The 22197-nt window shown below is 42.2% G+C and overlaps 1 protein-coding gene across 4 annotated transcripts in view; it reads left to right on the top strand.

Annotated features, from left to right (window-relative positions):
• COL4A5 (collagen type IV alpha 5 chain) overlaps positions 1 to 22197 on the top strand; it is a 131532-nt gene that overhangs the window by 90695 nt on the left and 18640 nt on the right. For all 4 annotated transcript variants that reach the window (XM_081897308.1, XM_081897307.1, XM_081897305.1 and 1 more), the window contains exons 31-41: positions 2593 to 2760; positions 3834 to 3923; positions 4790 to 4939; positions 5316 to 5414; positions 7369 to 7458; positions 7880 to 8019; positions 13265 to 13391; positions 14599 to 14679; positions 17958 to 18056; positions 18227 to 18277; positions 19003 to 19188. In XM_081897308.1, the coding sequence (XP_081753434.1) occupies positions 2593 to 2760; positions 3834 to 3923; positions 4790 to 4939; positions 5316 to 5414; positions 7369 to 7458; positions 7880 to 8019; positions 13265 to 13391; positions 14599 to 14679; positions 17958 to 18056; positions 18227 to 18277; positions 19003 to 19188 (1281 nt within the window). The remainder of the gene's footprint in view (positions 1 to 2592; positions 2761 to 3833; positions 3924 to 4789; positions 4940 to 5315; positions 5415 to 7368; positions 7459 to 7879; positions 8020 to 13264; positions 13392 to 14598; positions 14680 to 17957; positions 18057 to 18226; positions 18278 to 19002; positions 19189 to 22197) is intronic.

The raw sequence follows: 22197 nt of genomic DNA, 5'->3' as shown, positions 1-22197 counted from the left end.
TGCCTTTCTCAAAACATATTTATGGTTCATTTTTCATTCTCCCATACCACTGTAACTACAGCTGTTCTTGTTAGCCTGATGGAATGCTGTGCATGACTAGAGCTTGTACTAACAAATCAGCATTTAACTATCTTTGTTTGTTGTGATGTCATGTTCGTTCTTTTGAGTTCATTTCTCTCCATATAGCCTTAACGTTAGGTTGGAATAACGTTAAAACAATCTTGGTTGCAATGAAACTTGAGCCAGTCTCCTTGGTTCACGTTTTCCTTTGTGTGTGTCACCATTTATTCAATTCCCACCCCATTCCTCTGTTGAAGAACAAAATCATTCCAGCAAATTAGCACATTGCAATAGCTGTGGTATCACTTTGGAAAGAAGAAAAGCCAAAATGTATAGATGCTAGGATTTAATTCCATTATATAAATGCATCAAAAGCTTGCCTTTTCACTGGAATTTTTCTATATTAAAAATATGTTGACTTTCTCCACACGTGGTAGTTACCACCCATTGGAAAACGTTTCAATCAAGTCTGTTCAAAGTCTAGTCTCTTTGGTATTGACATTGCATAGCCTGGCATTGTGCTTGGGTTAGGTAACATGCTTTGCAGTCCACAACCCATTTACTCAATGGTTGTTCTGTCCAGTTGGCGAGTTATGGATTGCAACCTTTTGTATAGGGTTTGTTTGGTTTTCTTGGTCTAACACCGATGTGCTTCCTTTTGTATCCTAACCCTAATGGCATTCTCGCAACCCCCTTACTGCTTCCTGTGCCGCAACCTCCTGATGAGTTCTTACTATGCTGGGTTTGCAACTTCTCAGGTTCATCAGGTACTGTGGTTTCCTTCAAGCTTTTTTCCTTCTTCCCTTAAATATTATTTTTCTTACCTTTTTTGTTTAAAATAGCAGTTCTTGCTGCTATTGGTAAATAATAATGATAAGAAAAATAATGGAGCACAGAGACAAACATAATATGTTTTAAATTGAAGTTGCTCATCTTTCTTTCAATTACTTGAAAGATTTTCAGTGTGCATAGCAGTTTCCTTCTTGAGGCATTATTATTTGTTGTTGTTGTTAGTATTTTTATTTTATTTAAGATGGACTTATATACTAACCTTTACCATACTTATCTCACAGTGGTTTTCAATACGAATTAAAACAAAACAGCAATAACGTATATACACACACAATTAAAGTCAATGAACAAATAGTTGGATATCATATAAAACATTCTTTAAAATATTTAAAATTCGGCATCCATCCAACATTTACAATGCAAACCTTGAAAATGCATTATGGCTTAACAAAAATGGCACCTAAAAATAACACAGTAAGTAAAAAACAAACTGCCTCTTGATCCATCAGTCATAAAATGGGAGTCTCTTGGTGAAGTGTGGGGTGAAAATTTTTCAGATAAATAAATAATAAAATTATAATAATCTCTGTTCACTTAGAGCGAGAGTTCAACAGTTTGATTAGACCTAGTGTCTTGAATACCTGATTTCTAAATTCCTGATTGTTTGTTTGTTAACTTTTTATTTTATTTACCGTATTTTTCCATGTATAAGATGAGGCTTTTTTTATTTTATAAGTATGTTAAAAATGGGGGGGTTCGTCTTATACATGGATAGTGAAGAGGCGGGACGGCCGATTGGTTGCAGCTGCAAGCAGGAGATTATCAGTGGTGATTGGGCGGGTGATTGTTGGCTGTGGCAAGGGCTGTTGTTGGATTGCCCCCCCCAAAAAAAGTTCCCCGCATTTTCTTGATTTGGAGTCTCCCAAAATAGGGGGCCTCTTATACACGGGGGCATGCTATACACGAAAAAATATGGTATATTTATATTTTTATTCCTTTTTTTCTTAAAAAAAACCTTTTGTAACTTGGACAATTTTAATTTATATTTTATACTCTTTGTAAACTGCTTTGTGGGACGCGGGTGGCGCTGTGGGTTAAAGCCTCAGCGCCTAGGGCTTGCCGATCGAAAGGTCGGCGGTTCGAATCCCCGCGGCGGGGTGCGCTCCCGCTGCTCGGTCCCAGCGCCTGCCAACCTAGCAGTTCGAAAGCACCCTCGGGTGTAAGTAGATAAATAGGGACCGCTTACCAGCGGGAAGGTAAACGGCGTTTCCGTGTGCAGCTCTGGCTCGCCAGATGCAGCTTGTCACGCTGGCCACGTGACCCAGAAGTGTCTTCGGACAGCGCTGGCCCCTGGCCTCTTGAGTGAGATGGGCGCACAACCCCAGAGTCTGGCAAGACTGGCCCGTACGGGCAGGGGTACCTTTACCTTTACCTTTAAACTGCTTTGTGGTTTTATTTACACGTAATCAGTTTGCAAATTTTGTTAAATAAAACACATAAAAATGATACCTAGTGTCCTAGCCCTTGTTTTTATCGCAGACCTGCTCTGCTGTAGGTTATGTTGAATGAAGGCAACAAGTCAACTCTATATTGCAATATAATCATATTGTGATATAAAGATATGTATATGACGCAGTTTGCAACAATTCCCCTGCTTCTGTTGCCCATACAAGTTGATATGCAGTACTTTTTGGAAATTGTTTCTTGCTAAAGGATTGTTTTCTAATCATATTTGCCTAGGATTACAGGGCATACCAGGTGAAAAGGGAGATCCTGGTTCACCAGGATTCGACATTCCCGGTCCTCCAGGAGATAGGGGCATTCAAGGATTTCCTGGATCACCCGGTCTCCCAGGACCTCCAGGTTCACCTGGGCCAGTTGGAAGAGATGGACTTCCAGGAATTCCAGGTAAATCCTTTTTATACTATCAACTGCATAGTGTAGACACTGTTTGCATCCATGTGGAGCTTTACTTGTAGAAAATAACAATTCCATATGAATTAGTCTGCTTAAATAGATGGCTTGATGTGCAGGAAGCAAGTAAATGCTTGTGTAAAACCAAGCTATCGAAACCTAGTTCACTGGTGAAGAACTGAGAACATTTCAAGCTTTTGCTGTCTGATAGCCTAAACCAGAGATAAATTCAGTTTCAGGGCCTCATGATAACAGAAGTCAGCTGATTAGTTCATAGATGAACAGTTGGGAAATAAGACAACTGTCATGATCAGTCAATTAATTCTGCAACAGATATTGATTGATTGATACAAATTATTGTTTTGCCTGTACATACTTCCAGTGGTGGGGCTTGTGGTGGGATGAAGCTCTCCTCTGGCACTGCTCCTTACTTGGGCAGGGATAGGGAAAGGACAATTATAAGCTTGGGGGTGCAGTGGTGAGAGCATTAAGTTAGTGTTGGTGGTTGTGCCACCAGTTCAGCTGCTTAGCCCCGACCTCACCCCATTGAGTGCTTCCATGGGTGGCAGGTGACTACTTAGCAAAGCACTCTCCCTTCACTCTCTGAAAAGGGCATTCCTCTTCTGCAGTGGTGCCTGTTTCAGTGCATGCATGTGGCATCTATAAGTGGAGAGAGTTGCTTTTTTCTTCCTCCAAATCTGTTTTTTTGCATACACAAACTTGTAGTTCAAACTGCTCCAGCTAAACTCCAGTATATGGATTCTGTATGCTTTTTTGAACTTGTAAAAAGTTGCACATTTAGGAGCCAAGTCCTAGGGGTGTTCGTCTTCTAGAGTTATTCTGTAGACAAAGACATTGTGGATGCTTGCGGGAGAGAATGGCTTTTGGATTGCAATAGATGGCTTTAGTGCAATAGGCTTTAGTGCAATAGTGCCATTTAGTGCAATGGCTTTACTGCAATAGACTGATTTGATTCACCAGTTTAATCCTATAGGAAAGAAAGCAGTGAATTTTTCGGGGGGAGGGTGTTTTTGCTCAGAATAAAACTGGTAATTCCATGCATCCAGGTAACAAAGGCGATATGGGAGTGATGGGTGCACCTGGTCCCCAAGGTTCTCCTGGAAGCCCAGGCAGGAATGGCTTTCCTGGCATGAAAGGTAAGAGCTCCTTTACCTTACTGTTGTTTTACATTTTTATAGCCATAGAGGTAAAGCAGCATTGGAATGTGGAACTGGTCATTTAAAGAATTTGGAAGTTCAAGTTTACTTCCTGTTTAACACACATATATAAGAGGAGGGCATTTGATTTCTGTCTCCCTCTGTACATTATTTGGTTATAGTGTTGGCAACCTAAAAATAGTTTTAGCACCTCATGGCCTGAATTTTTGTGTGTAATAAGAGTATTAGACTAGGACCAGGGCAGACTTGAGTTCAAATCCCCAGTGAGCCATGAAGCTTATTGGGTGGTTTTGCCCCATACCTAGCTCACATAGTTCTAGTGAAAACAAAATGGGTAGGGTAGCAGTGACCATTTATGCCAGAAGGAGGGCTCCTGGCCCACGGGCCTAAATAGACCCACTAAATCTCTGAATTTGGCCCCTAAGTCTGTATTGGTTAAACCAAGCCCACCCGTAGTCACTAAGTGCAATGATCAAAGTGCAATCTTTTTTTCTGCTGAAGATCAAGTAGTGAGTGTATCTCCAATCTTAGTGCTCTAGGACTAAGCCTTAAAATATGAATAACCTGACATTAGATGGTTGGCAATTTGGTGGCCCTACCCACTTGTTAAAAAATAGTCCATGAACGGTGAGTCAGTTCTGGATCTAGGTTGCCCACCTCCAATTTATACCACTCCCAAGCACTTTGGAGGAAGTACAGAACGATAAAATATCATTTTAGTCAATGTATCTTTTGGTTTCTTGGTGTTATACCAAATGCTTTGACCATGCAAACACCTGTTTCACAATGTTTTGTAATGTACACTGAAACAATGATGAACACTCTCTTGTTTGGACACTGCTTAGGCAATGATGGATTACCAGGCCAGCCTGGTCGTCCAGGACCAGCAGGGCAAAAAGGCAGCAAAGGTGAGACAGGCGTGCCTGGACCTCCAGGAACATTTGATCCAGGGCAGCTGGGCACTAAAGGAGAAAAAGGAGACCCAGGAACTCCTGGTGAGATAATTGTGTTTCTTGTGTTGCTTCCTGTTGTAATACTGTTTGGTACCATTCAGCTCTTTTCAGACCAAGGGACATTCCCCATGCCCCAATCCTTGCAACAATTCGATTTAATTTCTGGCTGCATCAATCCTTCCTTTTTTCCTTCTGTCTTTCTTTTTGCTCTGCAATCTTTCTCACTGGAAAAGCACATTCACAAGTTCAGCTGTGGAGATAATCACATGATATATGTGAGTGAATATGCACCACTGGATTTGTGGTCCATGTGCAGTGGCACTTAGCTTGGTTGATTGGATGATGTTGTTGGAACTGTTAACATATTTCTGTTTGTGCACCTAAATATAAATAAAACTCTCTTTCTCTTTGCCTGAAGGTATTCCTGGTTTAACAGGGCAGAAGGGCTACCCAGGCACCCCAGGTGACCCAGGGACTCCTGGACTAGTTGGACAGCCAGGGATACCTGGACTACCAGGTAAGGAAGATGGCTTGTGTAAATGTGCATGTGCTGTGTGACCACAAGATCATCAATGAAGACAATGCACACCAAAATATCGCATTGGCTTCAAACCATTTTACAGATGTTGGCTTGACTGACTTACACCTGTACATCTTGCTGAGATTTGAGTTCCATTCTCCTTCTCTGCTAAAGCGCTGAGAAGTAGCCTGCTCCTAAAAGAGCTAGAAATGTTGCCAGAGTCATTCATGTTGACCTATTGAGCAATTGGATGTTGGTTATTTATCAGTAACTAAGGAATATGAGGAAAGCAAAGGTCTATAAAATCATGTTTAGCATAAAGAATGTGGATAGAGAAATGTTTTTCTCCCTCTCTCATAACACTAAAACTTGAGGACATTCAATGAAGCTGAATGTTGGAATGTTCAGGACACATAAAAGAAAGTACTTATTCATACAGTGCATATGGAACTCCCTCCCACAAGAGGTAGTGATGGCAACCAACTTGGATGGCTTTAAAAGAGGATTAGATCAATTCAAGGTGAATCAGGCTGTCAGTGGCTACTAGTCACTTCCACAGTCAGAGGCAGTAATGCTTCTGTATACCAGTTGCTAGAAACTCCAGTGGCGGGGAGTTCTCTTTTGCTTGTATCCTGCTTGCAGGTTCCCCACAAGCATCTAGTTGGCCACAGTGAGAACAAAATGGGCTGTTAGCCTCACCCAGCAGGCTTTTATTGCATTTTTTTGTTAAGTTAAAACCATGCAAGCAATTACGGTAATTATTCAGCCAACCACACTGTATATTGTTAGAAGCATCATGGCCTACCCTACTAAGCCAATGCTAATCATGATGTTCCACAGTCCTTAGTTTTAAGTCTTATGATTAACAATATAAAGGATCTTCTGCTGATAAACCAATATCCTCCAACATCTTGCAGTTGAAAACTGGGGTATGCATAACATGCATTAACACCCTAGTTCTTATAGCTATCACAGAGCTGGAAGGATAAACAGTCTGACTGTGGAGAAGGCAGATTCCTGTTTTCCTTTTAAAATGTCCCCATTATTACACATTGTTGACAGCTCCACTGCACAGGTGTTTGCTATATTTAAACTGCCTGCCTTCTGCTTATTTAAAAGCCAAGCTCAACATAGCTAGGGCAGGTGCCCCATAGTATATTAGCAGTTCAAAGTGTATCATGATAGTTGCAGTTTGTGAAATGGCAGGCTGTGCATGGTGACTTAAGAGTTCACATGCAATGCATTTTCTTCTAATGGGCAATAGAGAGAAAATGCAAGCCCTCCTCACATGGAGATTGCACTTCTAGAGACTCTGAGGAGGGTGATAAATCATGAGAAAACATCAGCTCTAGTTAGTCGTTCTAAGAAAATGTTAACAAGGCATCCATCAAAGACCGAAACCAGGAAAGTGATTTTTAAAGAAATGGACTGTTGTTGATAAACAGTTGTAATGTATGATACACATTCAAATACATGGCTTCTCAATTACACATCCAGGGCACTTTCTTGCAACATTTTATTGTGGACTCAGACTGCTCACCCATGCATGTTTTTCACAGTGTCCATACAACTTCCTTAACAAATTATTTCATTCATACACAAAAACCAGTTTAAGGTGGATTTCTACTTTAAGGCTCAGTTAAGACAAAGGTTTTCTCTCCAATTCAGGTACTCAGTTATCATAGCAAACATGAGAAAATATTGTTTGTTGTCAATTTCTGTTGATAATGGTCACTGTGTGTAATTGAACTTTGAATTAAAAAATCACAGTATTCACAGCATTTGGGCCCTGCTGTTCACAATTTATCAGAAACACTTCATCTGATGAAGTGGGTTCTAGTCTATGAAAACTTACGCCATAATAAATGTATTAGACTCTTTTTGTGTGTCTTTGATGGGGAAAATGATTTTCCTAGAAGTAAGCTGATTATGATGATTGTGCCTTCTCTAGGCCCGAAGGGAGACTTGGGATTTCCTGGGCCACCAGGACCAACTGGACCTCCTGGACAGAAAGGTGCCAGTGGTGAAATGGGACTTCCAGGTAGTTATTTAAAGCATTTTTCTTCCTGGGTTGTTTAGCTGTTTATTGGTTTGTTGGACAGTAAGGGGGCGGGGATTAAACTGCAGTTCTAAACATATCCAGAGATTAAGCCTCATTAGATACTTTATTTGCTGCTGGGTTAACATGCGTACATTTGACTGATTCATTAATTAAATACTATACTGTAAGGAACTTTGGACAACTTTGGACAGAGCAGCAAAACATAGAGCAACTCTTACTTATTTTCTAGGGTCCTTTATTTCTGCAATTTTCAAAAGAAGTATATTCTATTGTGGTTGCAAACCCTGCTTATAGCATCCCCCCCACCTTCAGTTTCAAAGATATTGAATCTGGATAGGTAGTTTGTAAACTGAGCCCTTTAGAAGCCATTGCAAAACTTTCTTTTTAATATTTTGGGCAGGTCCTCCAGGCCAAAAAGGTTTTCAAGGCATAGCAGGCCAGCCTGGCCAGCCTGGTCAGCCTGGGTTTCCTGGACTGAAGGGAGACAAGGGTGATCCAGGCCTATCAGACATCGGTATTCCAGGGCCCCCTGGCCCTAAGGTATGTTGTCAAAATGTTATTTCAAATTAAGAGCACTATTTCTAATGTACAAGGGCAGGACTCCAATACCCTACCCAGCTCTTTGCCTCTGACCATCTCTGGCAGAAGTGAAACAGATCCTGAAAAATGAACAAATGTAGGGGAAAGGTTTGCTTGCTGTCGTAATGGATTCCTGTTGCGTCATAGGATTATTGTGGACATAATCCAGTACACACTGAAATTGGTGTGCCTCAAGCATACCAATACTGATGTGCACTTGCTTGCCTCTATTAGAAAAAAATAAGAACCTAACAAGAGTCCTGCTGGCCTATCTAGTCAACATCCTTTTCTCATAGTCACCAACTAGATGCCCATTGGAAGCCCAAAACCAGGACCTGTGCTGAAAACTACTTGTGATTCCCAGCAACTAGCATTCAAAGGCACCCTGCCACTGACAGTGGAGGTAGGACATAGTCATTATGGCTAGCAGCCATTCATTGTCTTACCATCCATGAATTTATCTAATCCTCTCTTAAAGTTGGAAGCCATCACTTCTTCTTGTAGGATCCAATTTGCAGGGCTCTGGTGCATAAAAGAACTTCCTGTCCCATTCAGCACATAGTACAACTCTTTTTTTTCTGCTCACAAAAGAGTCTTTTCTTTGCTGTGGGAACACTCTACACATGCATGCACACTCATCTTTGTGCGCGCACATCTGAGACCCTATGTTTCCATCAGGGCTTTTGGATCACATGCACTGCATGCAAAAATAACATAGAATCATACACCAGAGGGAAAGCTGTGTAGGTCTGTTGCCAAAACAGAGTCTTGTGACATCTGAAAGAGTAAACATTTTATTGTTGCAGAAATTTGCATGGATTAGAGCCCAATTCATCAGGAGGATGAAGTGAAGCTTTTTGTTCCGAGGAAGCTGAATGTTAAATGTTAGAAGATTCAGGGCAGACAAAAAGAAGTACTTCTTCACATAGCACATAGTAAAACTGGAATTTGCTCCCAAAAGAGGCAGTGATAGCCACCAGCTTGGATGCTTTTAAAAGAGGATTAGGCAAATTCATACTGTGGTACCTCGGGTTAAGTACTTAATTCGTTCCGGAGGTCTGTTCTTAACCTGAAACTGTTCTTTACCTGAAGCACCACTTTAGCTAACAGGGCCTCCTGCTGCTGCCGTGCTGTTCTCATCCTGAAGCAAAGTTCTTAACCCAAGGTACTAGTCTGTAACCTGAAGCGTATGTAACCCGAAGTGCCACTGTACAGGATAAAGCTATCAATGGCTAGTCGTCATGAAGGCTCATTTATCTGCTGTTTCAGAGGCAGCATGCTTCTCAATACTAGTTGCTGGGGATTATGTGTAGGAGAGTGCTGTTGAGCACATCATCTGGATAGGTATCTGGTTGGCCATGGTGAGAACAGGATCCTGGACTAGATACATCTTTGGTCTGATCCAGCTGGACTCTTCCTATGGTATTATGGGTGATCATCTGTTGGCATGTGTAACATACATGGGGAGAGAAGGGAGGGAGTGAAAGCCATGGAGCCTGAAAGCCTTGCAACAGATGGTGTCCAATAACTCTTTGCCTTCTATTCCTACACATCTACCTTGAATACTTTTACTTAGAAATATCACACGGTGTGCCACTTGCATATCTTTTTTTCCCTTTGGCCCCATTCCTAACACTATTCCAGCCTTCATTCTCTATGTACGTTTGTATATTTGCCAACTTAGGACAATACTCCATGCATCAGATGAAGTTGGTTATGGCCCATGAAACATAACACAATTTTTTCTTCATTGCAATTTTAAATATATAAAAGTCTAAGAAAAGATAACAGTGTGATAGCTAGCATTAGCCATACTCTGTGTAGACCAGTGGGTCCCAAAGTGGGTGGTACTGCCCCCTGGGGACAATGGGATTACCAAAGGGACAAGGCAGGGGGCAGCAGGGTTGCTGGAGGTGCAAATGACTGTCAGACTTTCAAAAGCTGGTATCATTGGATCAAGTTTTTTGTTGTTGAATTAATTATACTAAATAGTTTTACAGCGGTACCTCAGGTTAAGTACTTAATTCGTTCCGGAGGTCCATACTTAACCTGAAACTGTTCTTAACCTGAAGCACCACTTTAGCTAATGGGGCCTCCTGCTGCCGCTGTGTCACTAGAGCATGATTTCTGTTCTCATCCTGAAGCACTATTTCTGGGTTAGCGGAGTCTGTAACCTGAAATGTATGTAACCTGAAGCGTATGTAACCTGAGGTACCACTGTAATTGAATTTTGCATAAATGTGCAATTAATAGTTATTGTTTTGAATTATATTGTGCTGTTCTCCTTAGGTCATGCAATCTGCTATTCTGAACGCTTTTTATAGGGTAGAGGGGACTGGGGATATTAGAATACTTTGAGATGTCAGTAAGAGAGATGGAAAACGATGAAGCCCCTTTTCACTTTATGGCTTCCTCTCCATCTACAATCTAGGATATTTTACAATTTATATAAACATACCCTGCTTTCTACCCAAGATTGGCTTCCAAATGGGTTATTTCATCACAGCGTTCAAAGGATAGTACCTAATAGTGAAGAGCAATAAAGCAATACACAAAAAAGTGAGTCCAGCAGTAAAATGGAGTGTGGATAGTTCAAGCCAGCCAGCTATGCCTTCTATCATGCAGAGCCGGGGCAGGAGAGTGTTAGAGCCCTGTCTGGTCAAGTTGCATGGAATCAATTTCAATCCGTTACCCCCAACGATGTGGACAGGCTGCTTGGACGCGTGAAACCATCCACCTGTCTCCTAGATCCTTGCCCATCCTGATTAATAAAAGCAAGCTGGGAAGGGCTGGGCGATGGGCTTTGCAGGATGGTGAATGCTTCCCTTTGTGGGAGCATTCCCAGACCCATTGAAAGAGGCGGTCATTAAACCGCTTCTTAAAAAAAATCTTTAGACCTGGCCAGTATGGCCAACTATCGCCCAATCTCAAATCGTTCATTCTTGGGCAAGGTGATTGAGTGGGTGGTTGCTAAACAACTCCAGGCACACCTGGAGGATGTGGACCATTTGGATCCCTTCCAGTCGGGATTCAGGCCTCATCATGGGACTGAAACTGCCTTGGTCATGCTGGTTGATGATCTCTGGTGGGCTAGGGACAAAGGTGAGAGCTGTTTCCTAGTTCTGCTGGATCTCTTAGTGGCCTTTGATACAATCGACGATAACATCCTTCTGGACCGTCTAGAGGGGCTGGGAGTGGGGGGCACTGTTATACAGTGGTTCCGCTCCTTTCTTCTGGGCTGTGTCCAGAAAGTGGGGGGGGGGTGAGTGTTCAGACTCCTGGGCCCTCATTTGTGGGGTGCCTTGGGGTTCCGTCTTCTCCTGCATGCTTTTTAACATCTACATGAAGCCGCTGGGAGAGATCAGGGGGTTTGGACTGGGTGTCCATCAATATGCAAATGATACCCAGCTCTACTTCTCTTTCAAATCAGAACCAGTGAAGGTGGTGAAGTTCCTGTGTGAGTGCCTGGAGGTAGTTGGAGGATGGATGGCGGCTAATGGATTGAGGTTGAATCCTGACAAGACAGAAGTACTGTTCTTGGGGGACAGGGGCGGGCTGGTGTGGAGGACTCCCTGAATGGGGTAACTGCCCCTGAAGGACCAGGTGTGCAGCCTGGGAGTCATTTTGGACTCACAGCTGTCCATGGAGATGCAGGTCAATTCTGTATCCAGGGCAGCTGTCTACCACCTCCACCTGCCTGCAGACTGTCTCGCCAGAGTGTTGTATGCTCTAGTTATCTCCTGCTTGGACTACTGCAATGTGCTCTATGTGGGGCTACCTTTGAAGGTGACCCAGAAACTACAACTAATCCAGAATGCAGCATCTAGACTGGTGACTGGGGGCGGCTGCCGAGACCACATAACTCCAGTCTTGAAAGACCTACATTGGCTCCTAGTACGTTTCCGAGCACAATTCAAAGTGTTGGTGCTGACCTTTAAAGCCCTAAACAGCCTCGGCCCAGTATACCTGAAGGAGCGTCTCCACCCCCATCGTTCTGCCCGGACGCTGAGTTCCAGCGCCAAGGGCCTTCTGGCAGTTCCCTCATTGTGAGAAGCAAAGCTACAGGGAACCAGGCAGAGGGCCTTCTCGGTAGTGGCGCCCAACCTGTGGAACGCCCACCCATTAGATATCAAAGAGATAAACAACTACCTGACATTTAGAAAGCATCTGAAGGCAGCCCTGTTCAGGGAAGCTTTTAATGTGTGACATTTTAATGTATTTTTAATCTTTGTTGGAAGCCACCCAAGGTGGCTGGGGAAACAGCCTGATGGGTGGGGTACAAATAAATTATTATTATTATTATTACTACTACTATCAGCACACTCCATCCCCCATGCCCACTAAGCATAGTCCACTTTCTGTAAACCTTGGAATTTCTTCAAGCCTGCTGATGCCTCCTTCTTGTGGAGCTGTCCCTAACTTTTTGCCCATCATCCCTAACCATTGGCCATGCTGGCTGAGGCTGATGGGACATGTAAGTCCAACAGCATCTGCAGGGCACCAGGCTAGGGAGAAGACTGCTCTTTGACATGTTGATGAAGACACATAGATACCCACACTTGGAGAATGAGTTCACTTTTGGTATACAGTGAAAAGAACTGAGAGTGGGAAAATATGAAGATCTTCTGATGAAATTGGCTTCTGGAATGGCACAGGGAGGCGTGGGAAAGGGTACCTCCTGGTATTCCAACTCTTTGCTAGTCCTGAAATTTTTACAATACTCTTAGGCCACATTCACATTATAGATTTAAAAAACACTGTGACCCTACTTTGAACAGCCAGGGTTTCCCCCAAAACACTGTGACCCTACTTTGAACAGCCAGGGTTTCCCCCAAATAAGTCCCCCCTCTTAGGCCACATTCACATTATAGATTTAAAAAACACTGTGACCCTACTTTGAACAGCCAGGGTTTCCCCCAAATAATTATGGAAAGTATAGTTAGTTAAGGGTTCTTACCCCACCCCACCCCCGTTTCCCTCATTGGGCTACAGTTTGTTCAGAGTGATTTAATGACCAATTGTTCTTCCCAATGACCTCTGGGAATTGTGGTTTTGCACCCTTGGCAAACCTCAGCTCTCATAATTCTTTGGGAGAAGACATGATTGTTTAAAATGGTATCATAGTGCTTCAGATGAATGGTGTGAATGTGGCCTTAGTTGTGTTTGCCTCAGTCAAGCATAAACCCTTCTTCCTTTTTTCCCCTAGGGTGACCCTGGTTTGCCTGGATATACAGGCAGTCCTGGCAACAAAGGTTCTCCTGGCAATCCTGGGCTGCCTGGTTTAGCTGGCAGTCCAGGTGCCAAAGGTGATGCTGGCCTCCCCGGATTCCCAGGTAATTAATTTCCATTGAATTTCACTGTTATTTCTTCTGTTTTTCCTCCATGGTTCTCACACTTCAGCTCCTGGAACAAGTAATTTTTTTTCTCTCTCCCTGATTATGCATATATAAAATTTATATATAACATTTATATATAAAATTTAAAAGAAAAATTGTAAAGATGGATTGACATCGGTTCAATCCAATGAAATGAAACGGGGTAAAATAATTAAATGATAGTAATAAAAATAAATAATTTTTGATACAAATGAATAACACAAGCCCTTTTTTAACTCACCTTTTTGACACTATTCAGCAGATGTGGTTGGAAATACATGGAGTGTTTATGTTCGGTTATTGCTGTAACTCTTGATGGCTTTCAGGCATGGATTAAGGATCTGTGGGGCATAAGGCTGATAGATGGGAAGGCCGTGGTATATACTGTATATTAAAGTAGATAAATCATAAAGTCACAAAATGATCTAAAATTAACAAAGCTGCTCAAATCAAAGAGAAAGTATTCAAACAATAAATCATTGTCTCCACTGATTTGCCTGTTCCCTCACTTTGGCTGTGTCAGTCAAGTGTGGTGTCATTCCTCTGTGGGGCTCATGGTGGCAGACTTGCATAATAGATTTTTCTTCCTCTTTATTTTCACAACAGCCTAGAAGGAAGATGAGGCAAAGTGGAGAACAAGGGCCCAAGGACACCAGTTGACATTGTTGTTGAAATGGGAAACTGAAGGGCCTAATGAAATTTGAGAGCCTAAGGCTATAACATTCTGGTTAATCCGGCCCTGCTTATGCTTCCCTTTTTATTGGTGTGTATACACTGTCAACATCATAAAACAAATAGGACTGTTATTAAGGCCTCATAGACAAAGGCAGAAATGCCTTTTCCTTTTCCTTTACGTATTTGCTCTTGTAAAGAAAGATACATCAAACCAAAAGCACCACATTTTAACATCACGTTGCTTTGCCACTTTTTCCATGCCTGAATTGCAATTCTTGCACCAGGTACTACAGTTTCCTTCCTACTTTGCTGTTTGTATTTTTAAATTGTGTTGTTGTTATCTACAGCTCTTTGTGGTTTTTACAGAAGAATGTTTCTTTATAGTTGTTATTGTGTTTTGTTGTGAAAGCTGCTTTGGCCAGGCTTTACCTGGAGAATCAACATAGCTGTATTTGAAAAGACGAGGATTGCATAAACTCTGTTTTCACAGGTACACCAGGTATTCCAGGACCAAAAGGTATTGATGGACCCCCAGGTAATCCAGGTGTTCCAGGGTCACCTGGGCCTCCAGGTATGTGTTTAAAGGTGTAATATCTGTTAATCTTCTTTTTTTAATAATTACAAATAAAAGTATTGTTACATATTCCCCACTACCTTGAGTGTTGAGAAGATGCAGGTGCAAAGTTTACCTGTTTTTGAACCATGAACATTCCTTTAATGGCAGCAATTGTGTGCTGGCATACCCATGGCACTTGTATCAAGATATGAGTGTAGCACCCCCCTTTTTTACCTCTCCCCCCCAAAAAAACCCTGCACTGGCCCTTTAAACAGTGATCAGGCAGCAATATCACAACAATATTATGTAGGGAGTTCTAGTAGAGATGTGTAAATTTGTGAAATGTTTTCCCTTTTCCTAAATGCAAATGCAGGTGACAGGTAGTTAGCATACGTTATCTGTAAATGATTTGGAATATGGATTCAGTATTTTGAGAATAAATCCCAGTTTCGATTCCATAAATGAAGCCAGTGGCTTTGATTTCTCTCAGTCTCTAAGTAGACAATAGATTGTGGGTGGCGCTTGTGGCCTAAACTACTGAGCCTTCTGGACTTGCCAATCGGAAGGCCAGCAGTTTGAATCCTTGCAATGGAATGAGCTCCCATTGCTCTGTCCCAGCTCCTGCCAACCTAGCAATTCAAAAGAACACCAGTGCAAGTAGATCAATAGGTACAGCCGTGGCGGGAAGGTAAATGGCGTTTCCATTCGCTCTGGCTTCCATCATGGTGTTCCATTGTGCCAGAAGTGGTTTAGTCATGCTGGTCACATGACTCAGAAAGCTGTTTGTGGACAAACACCAGCTCCTTTGGCCTGAAAGCAAGATGAGCGCCACAACCTCCTAGTCTCCTTTGACTGGACTTAACCGTCCAGGGGTCCTTTACCTTTTTTAAAAAATAGATTGATACATTAACAAATACTGCTCATACTGATGTCATGGGTTAAAACATTTAAGTGCAACTTGATGCTGAGTTTCATTTGTCAAATAGAGCTATTTAACCATTTAAATTTCTCCCTGATAAATGCATTATTGTGATCACAATATATCCTACCAAGAGAGAACCTGTCTTTGTGGCAATGAACACTATAGAAGACCGTGATCATTGTTTGTGAATTCAACCTTCATGAACCAGAAAAAGTGTGTGGGAGGAAGAAAGATGTGAATCATTCAGTCATTTTGAGATATTTAATGCTCACAATAAAATAATAATACTGTTGATAGTTCTTTACTAGTTTTATACACATTAGAGAGTTTAGATATTCAATAAGAGCAAATTTGAAGGCATAGAAAGCTTATTTAGTATAGTAGTTTCAGAGCTTAAGCTGGAAACAGAAATGAACTTATTTTTTCTGTTCCATTATGTTCTGGGTTCCTTCTGCCCCATACTCAAAGGCTGCTGCCTTCTGGTTTAAATTGGGGAATTTCTAAAATCGATATTTTAACCGGCATGTGCAGTTTGCTACAGTTTTCAGCTTGTGTCTTTTTTTCTTTTTTAACAGATTACTGAGGCATACTTGACCATGTGCACAAGGATTGAATTGCAGAGCACAAAGAAATTATGATACAATGGTGTGATCATATCAGAATTCCTTTGTGTGCTGCTATTTAACCAAGCTTTGATTATTTTTTTGTGTGCTCTGAATTGGTGGCATCAGCAATCTTTATCAAAAGAGAAAGGAGATGGGGAGATCAGTTTGAGTACTGTGTCAGGTTCCGGGCACCACAGTTTATGAAGCTTGTTGACAAATTGGCATATAGCCAGAGAATGGTGACAAAAACATGAGGGGCCTGAAGTCTGGACAAGAGCCCAAACAATGGGCTGTCTCAACAACCCATTGAAGTGGATGGACATTACTCTTAATGCTGGTCATTGACCATAATAATAAAGATTTTCGATTTGGACATAACTAGCTGAAATAGACATGAAGAGCTTTCTGGTGGTACAAGCTGTTTAACAGGGGGAGATGTGGACAGTGATGGACCCACTTTTGTTACAGACTTTTAAGCAGAAGCTAAATGGTCCTCCTACTGGAGATGCTGTAGCAGTAGGTTTCCAGTGTTAGCCAGGGTGGACTAGATGGTGTTTGAGGTTCCTTCCACCTCTATGAATCTATAAGAACTCAGTCAAACTGCACATGTAACAGCAATATACACCAAGCAACTGAACATCAGAAATGAAAATGCTATAACACCAACAAAAGACACGAGCGTAGAGGGCAGCCAGCAGGGGTTGGTAAGGGTAATAAAGGACTATAATGTTTTATTGAAACAAATCTAATATATTATAGGGTTTTTAAGAAACTAAAAAACCAATATCCTTAATTTTTAAAGGGGAATATTGATGGATAAGTAATGCATTGACAGTACCCCAGAAACAAGATTGAGAACTGTCAAATCCAAGGGCAAATTTTGTGAGCTATCTTGACGTACCGGTAGATTACTTGGCTCTTATAAAATGCTGTTAATCCAGCCATGGATGGAACTGAGCATTTTCACCCCTCAAGTAGGTTTTATAGTTCTCTGCATATACCAAAGTAAGGGGAATGTTTTGATCGCTGAAGCAAACGGTCTTAAGGTAAAGATGGATCATAAACAAATCTATGGTGCAGCCACATTTGGAATACTGAGTTTTGCTCACCTCGCCTCCAAAAGGATATTGTAGGGTTGGAAAGCATTCAGAAATGATCGAGGGGATGGAGTGACTCTCCCCTATGAAGAAAGGTTTCAGTGTTTGGGACTTTTTAGTTTAGAGAAAAGCTGAGTAAGAGGCGACATGATAAAAGTTTATAAAATTACGCCCTGGCATGGGGAAAGTGGACAGAGAAATGTTTTTCTCCCTCTCTCATAGACACTAGGAAAGAAAATGCTTCTTCACACAGCGCATAGTGAAGATGATGGAACTCACTGCTGCAGGAGGCAGTGATGGCCACCAACATAGATGGCTTTAAAAGAGGATCTGACAAATTCGTGGGAGAACAAGGCTATCAGTGGCTACTTACCACCATGCCTATGTTCTGCTTCCACAGTCAGAGGGAGAAATGCGTCTGAATACCAGTTGCTGGAATCCATAGGAGGCGGAAGTTGTGCTTGTATCCTGACTGCAGATTTCCCACAGGCATCTGGTTGGCCCCTGCCAGGAAAGGAAACTGGACTAGATGGACAACTGGTCTGATCCAGCAGGCCATGCCTATGTCCTCATTATTTTGGTAGCTGTTCAGAATGCATCCATAGGTTATAAAATGAGGATCAGTAATGAAATCCAATATTTGTAATATACTCTTTCTACTATTCTTAGGTGACATTGGCCACCCTGGCCCTCCCGGCCTTGTAGGGGAAAAAGGACAGCCTGGACGGGATGGCATTCCTGGACCAGCAGGACAGAAAGGCGAACCAGGTCAGCACCTTCCATCTCTTACAATGTTTTCTTTTCTCTTTCTGATACAAACACTTGAGGTGGCAGTTCTACCGTAGATGCACTCATTGGTTTAAAGTGTTTGCCTCTAGCAGCAAGTACTGCATTCACAGATCTATAACTAACCTGTCTATGGTGATTGTGTATTTTAGGTCAACCAGGTTTTGGACGCCCCGGACCTCCTGGACTCCCAGGACTCTCAGGCAAAGTTTATTTTTCTTCATTCATGAAAGAGAGGGATCATAGCTCAGTGGCAGGACACATGCTTTGCATGCAGAAGGTCCCAGGTTCAATCATGGAATTCTCCAGTTAAAAAATGATCAGGTAGCAAAGACCTCTGCTTGAGAATCTGGAGAACCATTACTATTCAAAAGAGATTATTCTTAGTAACATGAACACATAATCTGACTTGGTATAAGAAATTACAGCTGGTGTCTATTGAAATGGACAGGGCAGGTGGGATCAGTGTTTTTTTCTGGGGGACACAGGGGCATGCATACACCTAAACATTTTGTGAATCTAAGTTAGGCCTCATTAAGGGACAGTATTTCAGTATGAGTAGGAAAATGAGAGTACCCCTTAACATTTTTTTAGAAAAAAAGCACTGGGTGGGGCCTCAGTCACTGACTAGCAGAAAAACCTCTGACTGGTTGCAAGAAAGAAGATGGGTGGGTGGACACAGACTATGATTGGTGGGGCAGTATCCTCTTTAATGGCCCAGCTTTCACTTGGGACAAGGTTTTCTTCTGTGTGCCTCAGAACCCTATTTTGCACATTACCTCCGCCCAATGGATCTCAGGATCCGGGGGTGGGACATGTAGGTCCTGCAAGCTTGATGTCTGCCTGCCTTTAGTATACAGTATTGATAATTGAAACATTGCAGTGCATCTATAAACATGCTGTCTTTTCTTCCCCCACCCTTAAACAGGTCAAAAGGGTGACTCGGGTTTACCTGGACCCTCAGGACCTCCAGGAGCCCCTGGTCTGAAGGGAGAAACAGGCGGTCCAGGATTCCGTGGCCTTCCAGGTTCCCCTGGCTCTCCAGGGCTGCCAGGACCACCTTCAGAAGGGCCTAAGGGAAGCCCTGGGCAACCAGGCATACCAGGGAGGCCAGGTAAGAAAGAGAAAATTCAACAGACATTTTGCTGACAGGTTATCAGTGTGTTGGAACAGTATACTTGTATACTGTTCTGCTGAAATTGCAATACACTCACCTGATGTCTTCTGGGTATCCTTAATTTACCATGAGAGGTTACCTGAAAGTACAGTGGTAACTCGGGTTACAAACACCTCGAGTTACAAACACTTCAGGTTACAGACTCCGCTAACCTGGAAGTAGTACCTCGAGTTAAGAACTCAGGATGAGAACAGAAATCGTGTGGCGGCGGGAGGCCCCATTGGCTAAAGTGGTACCTCAGGTTAAGAATGGTTTCGGTTAAGAACAGACCTCCGGAATGAATTAAGTTAGTAACCAGAGGTACCCATGTCAAGAGTGAAAACAAAAGAGCACCTAACTGATAACTTGTCTGCAAAATGTTGCCTACTTGAAATAAGCCTCCGCATGTCATCACAGCAATCATCCAGCCAAGCACCCAAATCAACTTTTAATTGCATCTGCCAAACATCCCTGCACCATGGTACCACATGATAAAACAAATCCATCTTGTGCACAACAACATAATAATATGCACTGTCCGCAAGACCTATGGAAATCAAATCCATGTTAGCAGCACAGCATGATCAGAATTTATCATGGTTTCATTCATCTTCATGTCATGTATGCTCATCCATGCTCCATCACGTCCCACAACTCCTGACGGATATTCAGTACACCCCTGCATCATCTTCATCCTTCTATGCCCTCTCGTCTTGTTTGCTGACCTACCATGTACTAGGGTTATGTCACGTCATGTACTAATTCTGGAACTGATAATTCCCATTTGATGGGTGAATGCCACTGAGCTGATATTGGGTGTCCAACAAAAAATTCTATAATGACTGGAACATTCTTTGGCAAAAGATGGGAAAGCTAATATATCTTCCATACTGTTTTCTGTGTCCCCAAAACACTCCATTAAAACCGACAACAAGTGGAAATGGCAAACCATGACCTAGTTGTTGCTGTAGCCATTGTCCATCGTGGTTTTCTAAATGGCAGACAGGTGTGTGTTCTATTACTTATTAATTAAGCATTATTGGTTTATCATTAATTAATTATATGTATACCCCCATCTTTCCTCCCATGGTGGTGTACATGGTTCTCCTTCTCCGCATTTTATCCTCACAACAACCCTGTGAGGTAAACAAGACTGGGAGGCAATGACTGGTCCAAGCCACCCAGTGAGCTTCATAGCTGAGTGAGAATTTGAACCCTGATCTCCCAAGTCCCTAGTACAAAACTTCTATCCTCTGTGCCACACTGGCTCTGTTTCACAATGGTGCCACACAAAAACAGGATTTAGGTTTAAATAGATAGAATCCAGGACATTTTTATAGGCCACTATAGCTCAAAAATGTCTGGGTAAAACCAGATGGAACCTCAGGAAATAGAAATGGGCAGAACAGAATGTGCAACAGTTGGAAGTCTTATTTGGGTGGGAATTACTTGTTGTTTGCTAGCAGAAATTATTTATTAAAGGCATTTTATCACCTGCCCTTCATATGTAGAGACACCAAGCCAGAGTAACAGCACAGAATAAAAGCAGCAGACCAAATTGTAAAATAACAACCATCAAACAAATAAAGCACCTGAAAACAACACAGCAGCTTTAGCATTAATCATCCTGCAAAAGTTAACGTGCCTGGACAAATAAACAAATCTTAACTTTGTGCCAGAATGTGACCAATCTTTGCATACATACAATCATACCCGGAAGGGGAAATGGGGGTAAATCACCTCTGCCATTCCCCCACCCCACTTTTTTGGGGGACTCTGGGGACCTCAGCTCAGCTCGTTGAGCCAGGGTGGAGGACTTACACTGGCATATCTCTGGCTGGGCTGGGAACCCCGGCTGAGCCCAGGATCAACCTAAGATCCACCTATTTCAAGTTTCACTCATCCCAGCAGATCTTGAGTATTGCTCCCTTACTTCTAAAGGTGGGGGCACTTGGATAGGAGCCTCATGAACAGATCTTCATTGATAGGCAAGTTCCTATGGATTCAGGAGGATTTGATTTACCCTGACGGAAAATGTTGTTTTCCTCACCACCATCACCTTCCCCAAATGCATATACATAATCCTGAGTAAAACAGATACGAGCCTAAATTGGTTTCACACTGAGAAGGAGAGAAGGAGCCTCTTTAGGTTGTGACTGATGGGAAAACACCAGTAATGGCTCAGTGGCTTTGTTCCCACCATCTTGGTTTGTATTGCATGTGGACTGTACTGTACAACATGAAACATCCATCTCACACCACCATGCATGTCCCAGTCTGGGTAGACCAAACTGTTATACTGTTCAAGTCAATCCACATTTTAGGACTCCTGGATGGGCAGGAATGGTTTAAATACTGTCTCTGTAACACTGGAGTGAGGGGTTGTTGGCCCTCCAGATGTTGCTGAACTACAACAATCAGCCCTAGCAAGCATGGCCATTGGCAAGGGCTGATGGGAGTTGTAGTTCAGCAACATCTGGAAGGTCAAAGGTCCCCCACACTGCTGTAATATATTATCACAATGCAGTTGACCAGTGTAATCATGTTTCTTGGACAAAGATCAATTGATGCATTGGATATCTATTGATCTTCATTATAAATGTAGATAAATAGATGAGTTCTTGCAATTGATAACATAATTCAGTAAAAGACTTCCTTCAGTTCTTACATGGTCTTGCTTTTTGGTGTGAGAATTCCTAATGTGTCATTTCACCCCATCCTACAAAACTGAACTCTTTTAGTTTAATCAGTTGTTTTAAAAATTCTATGGATTATAATAGTTTGGTCTATTCATAATATACAAGAAGGAATTTTAGATGGATCACTGTGAAAGCGTTTAACTTATTGACATATCTAACCATATTGATGTTTCCCCATTCTAATGATGGCCTTGGTGAACTTTTGGTCCCCTCCTTCCAGGTGCCACAGGTTAGCTCATTAACTCCAGTGTGATAACTTTGCATGCCC

The sequence above is a fragment of the Podarcis melisellensis genome (assembly GCF_964234715.1).
Source record: "Podarcis melisellensis genome assembly, chromosome: Z".
In the NCBI taxonomy this organism is placed as follows: domain Eukaryota; kingdom Metazoa; phylum Chordata; class Lepidosauria; order Squamata; family Lacertidae; genus Podarcis; species Podarcis melisellensis.
This window is presented reverse-complemented; position numbering and strand designations above follow the sequence as displayed.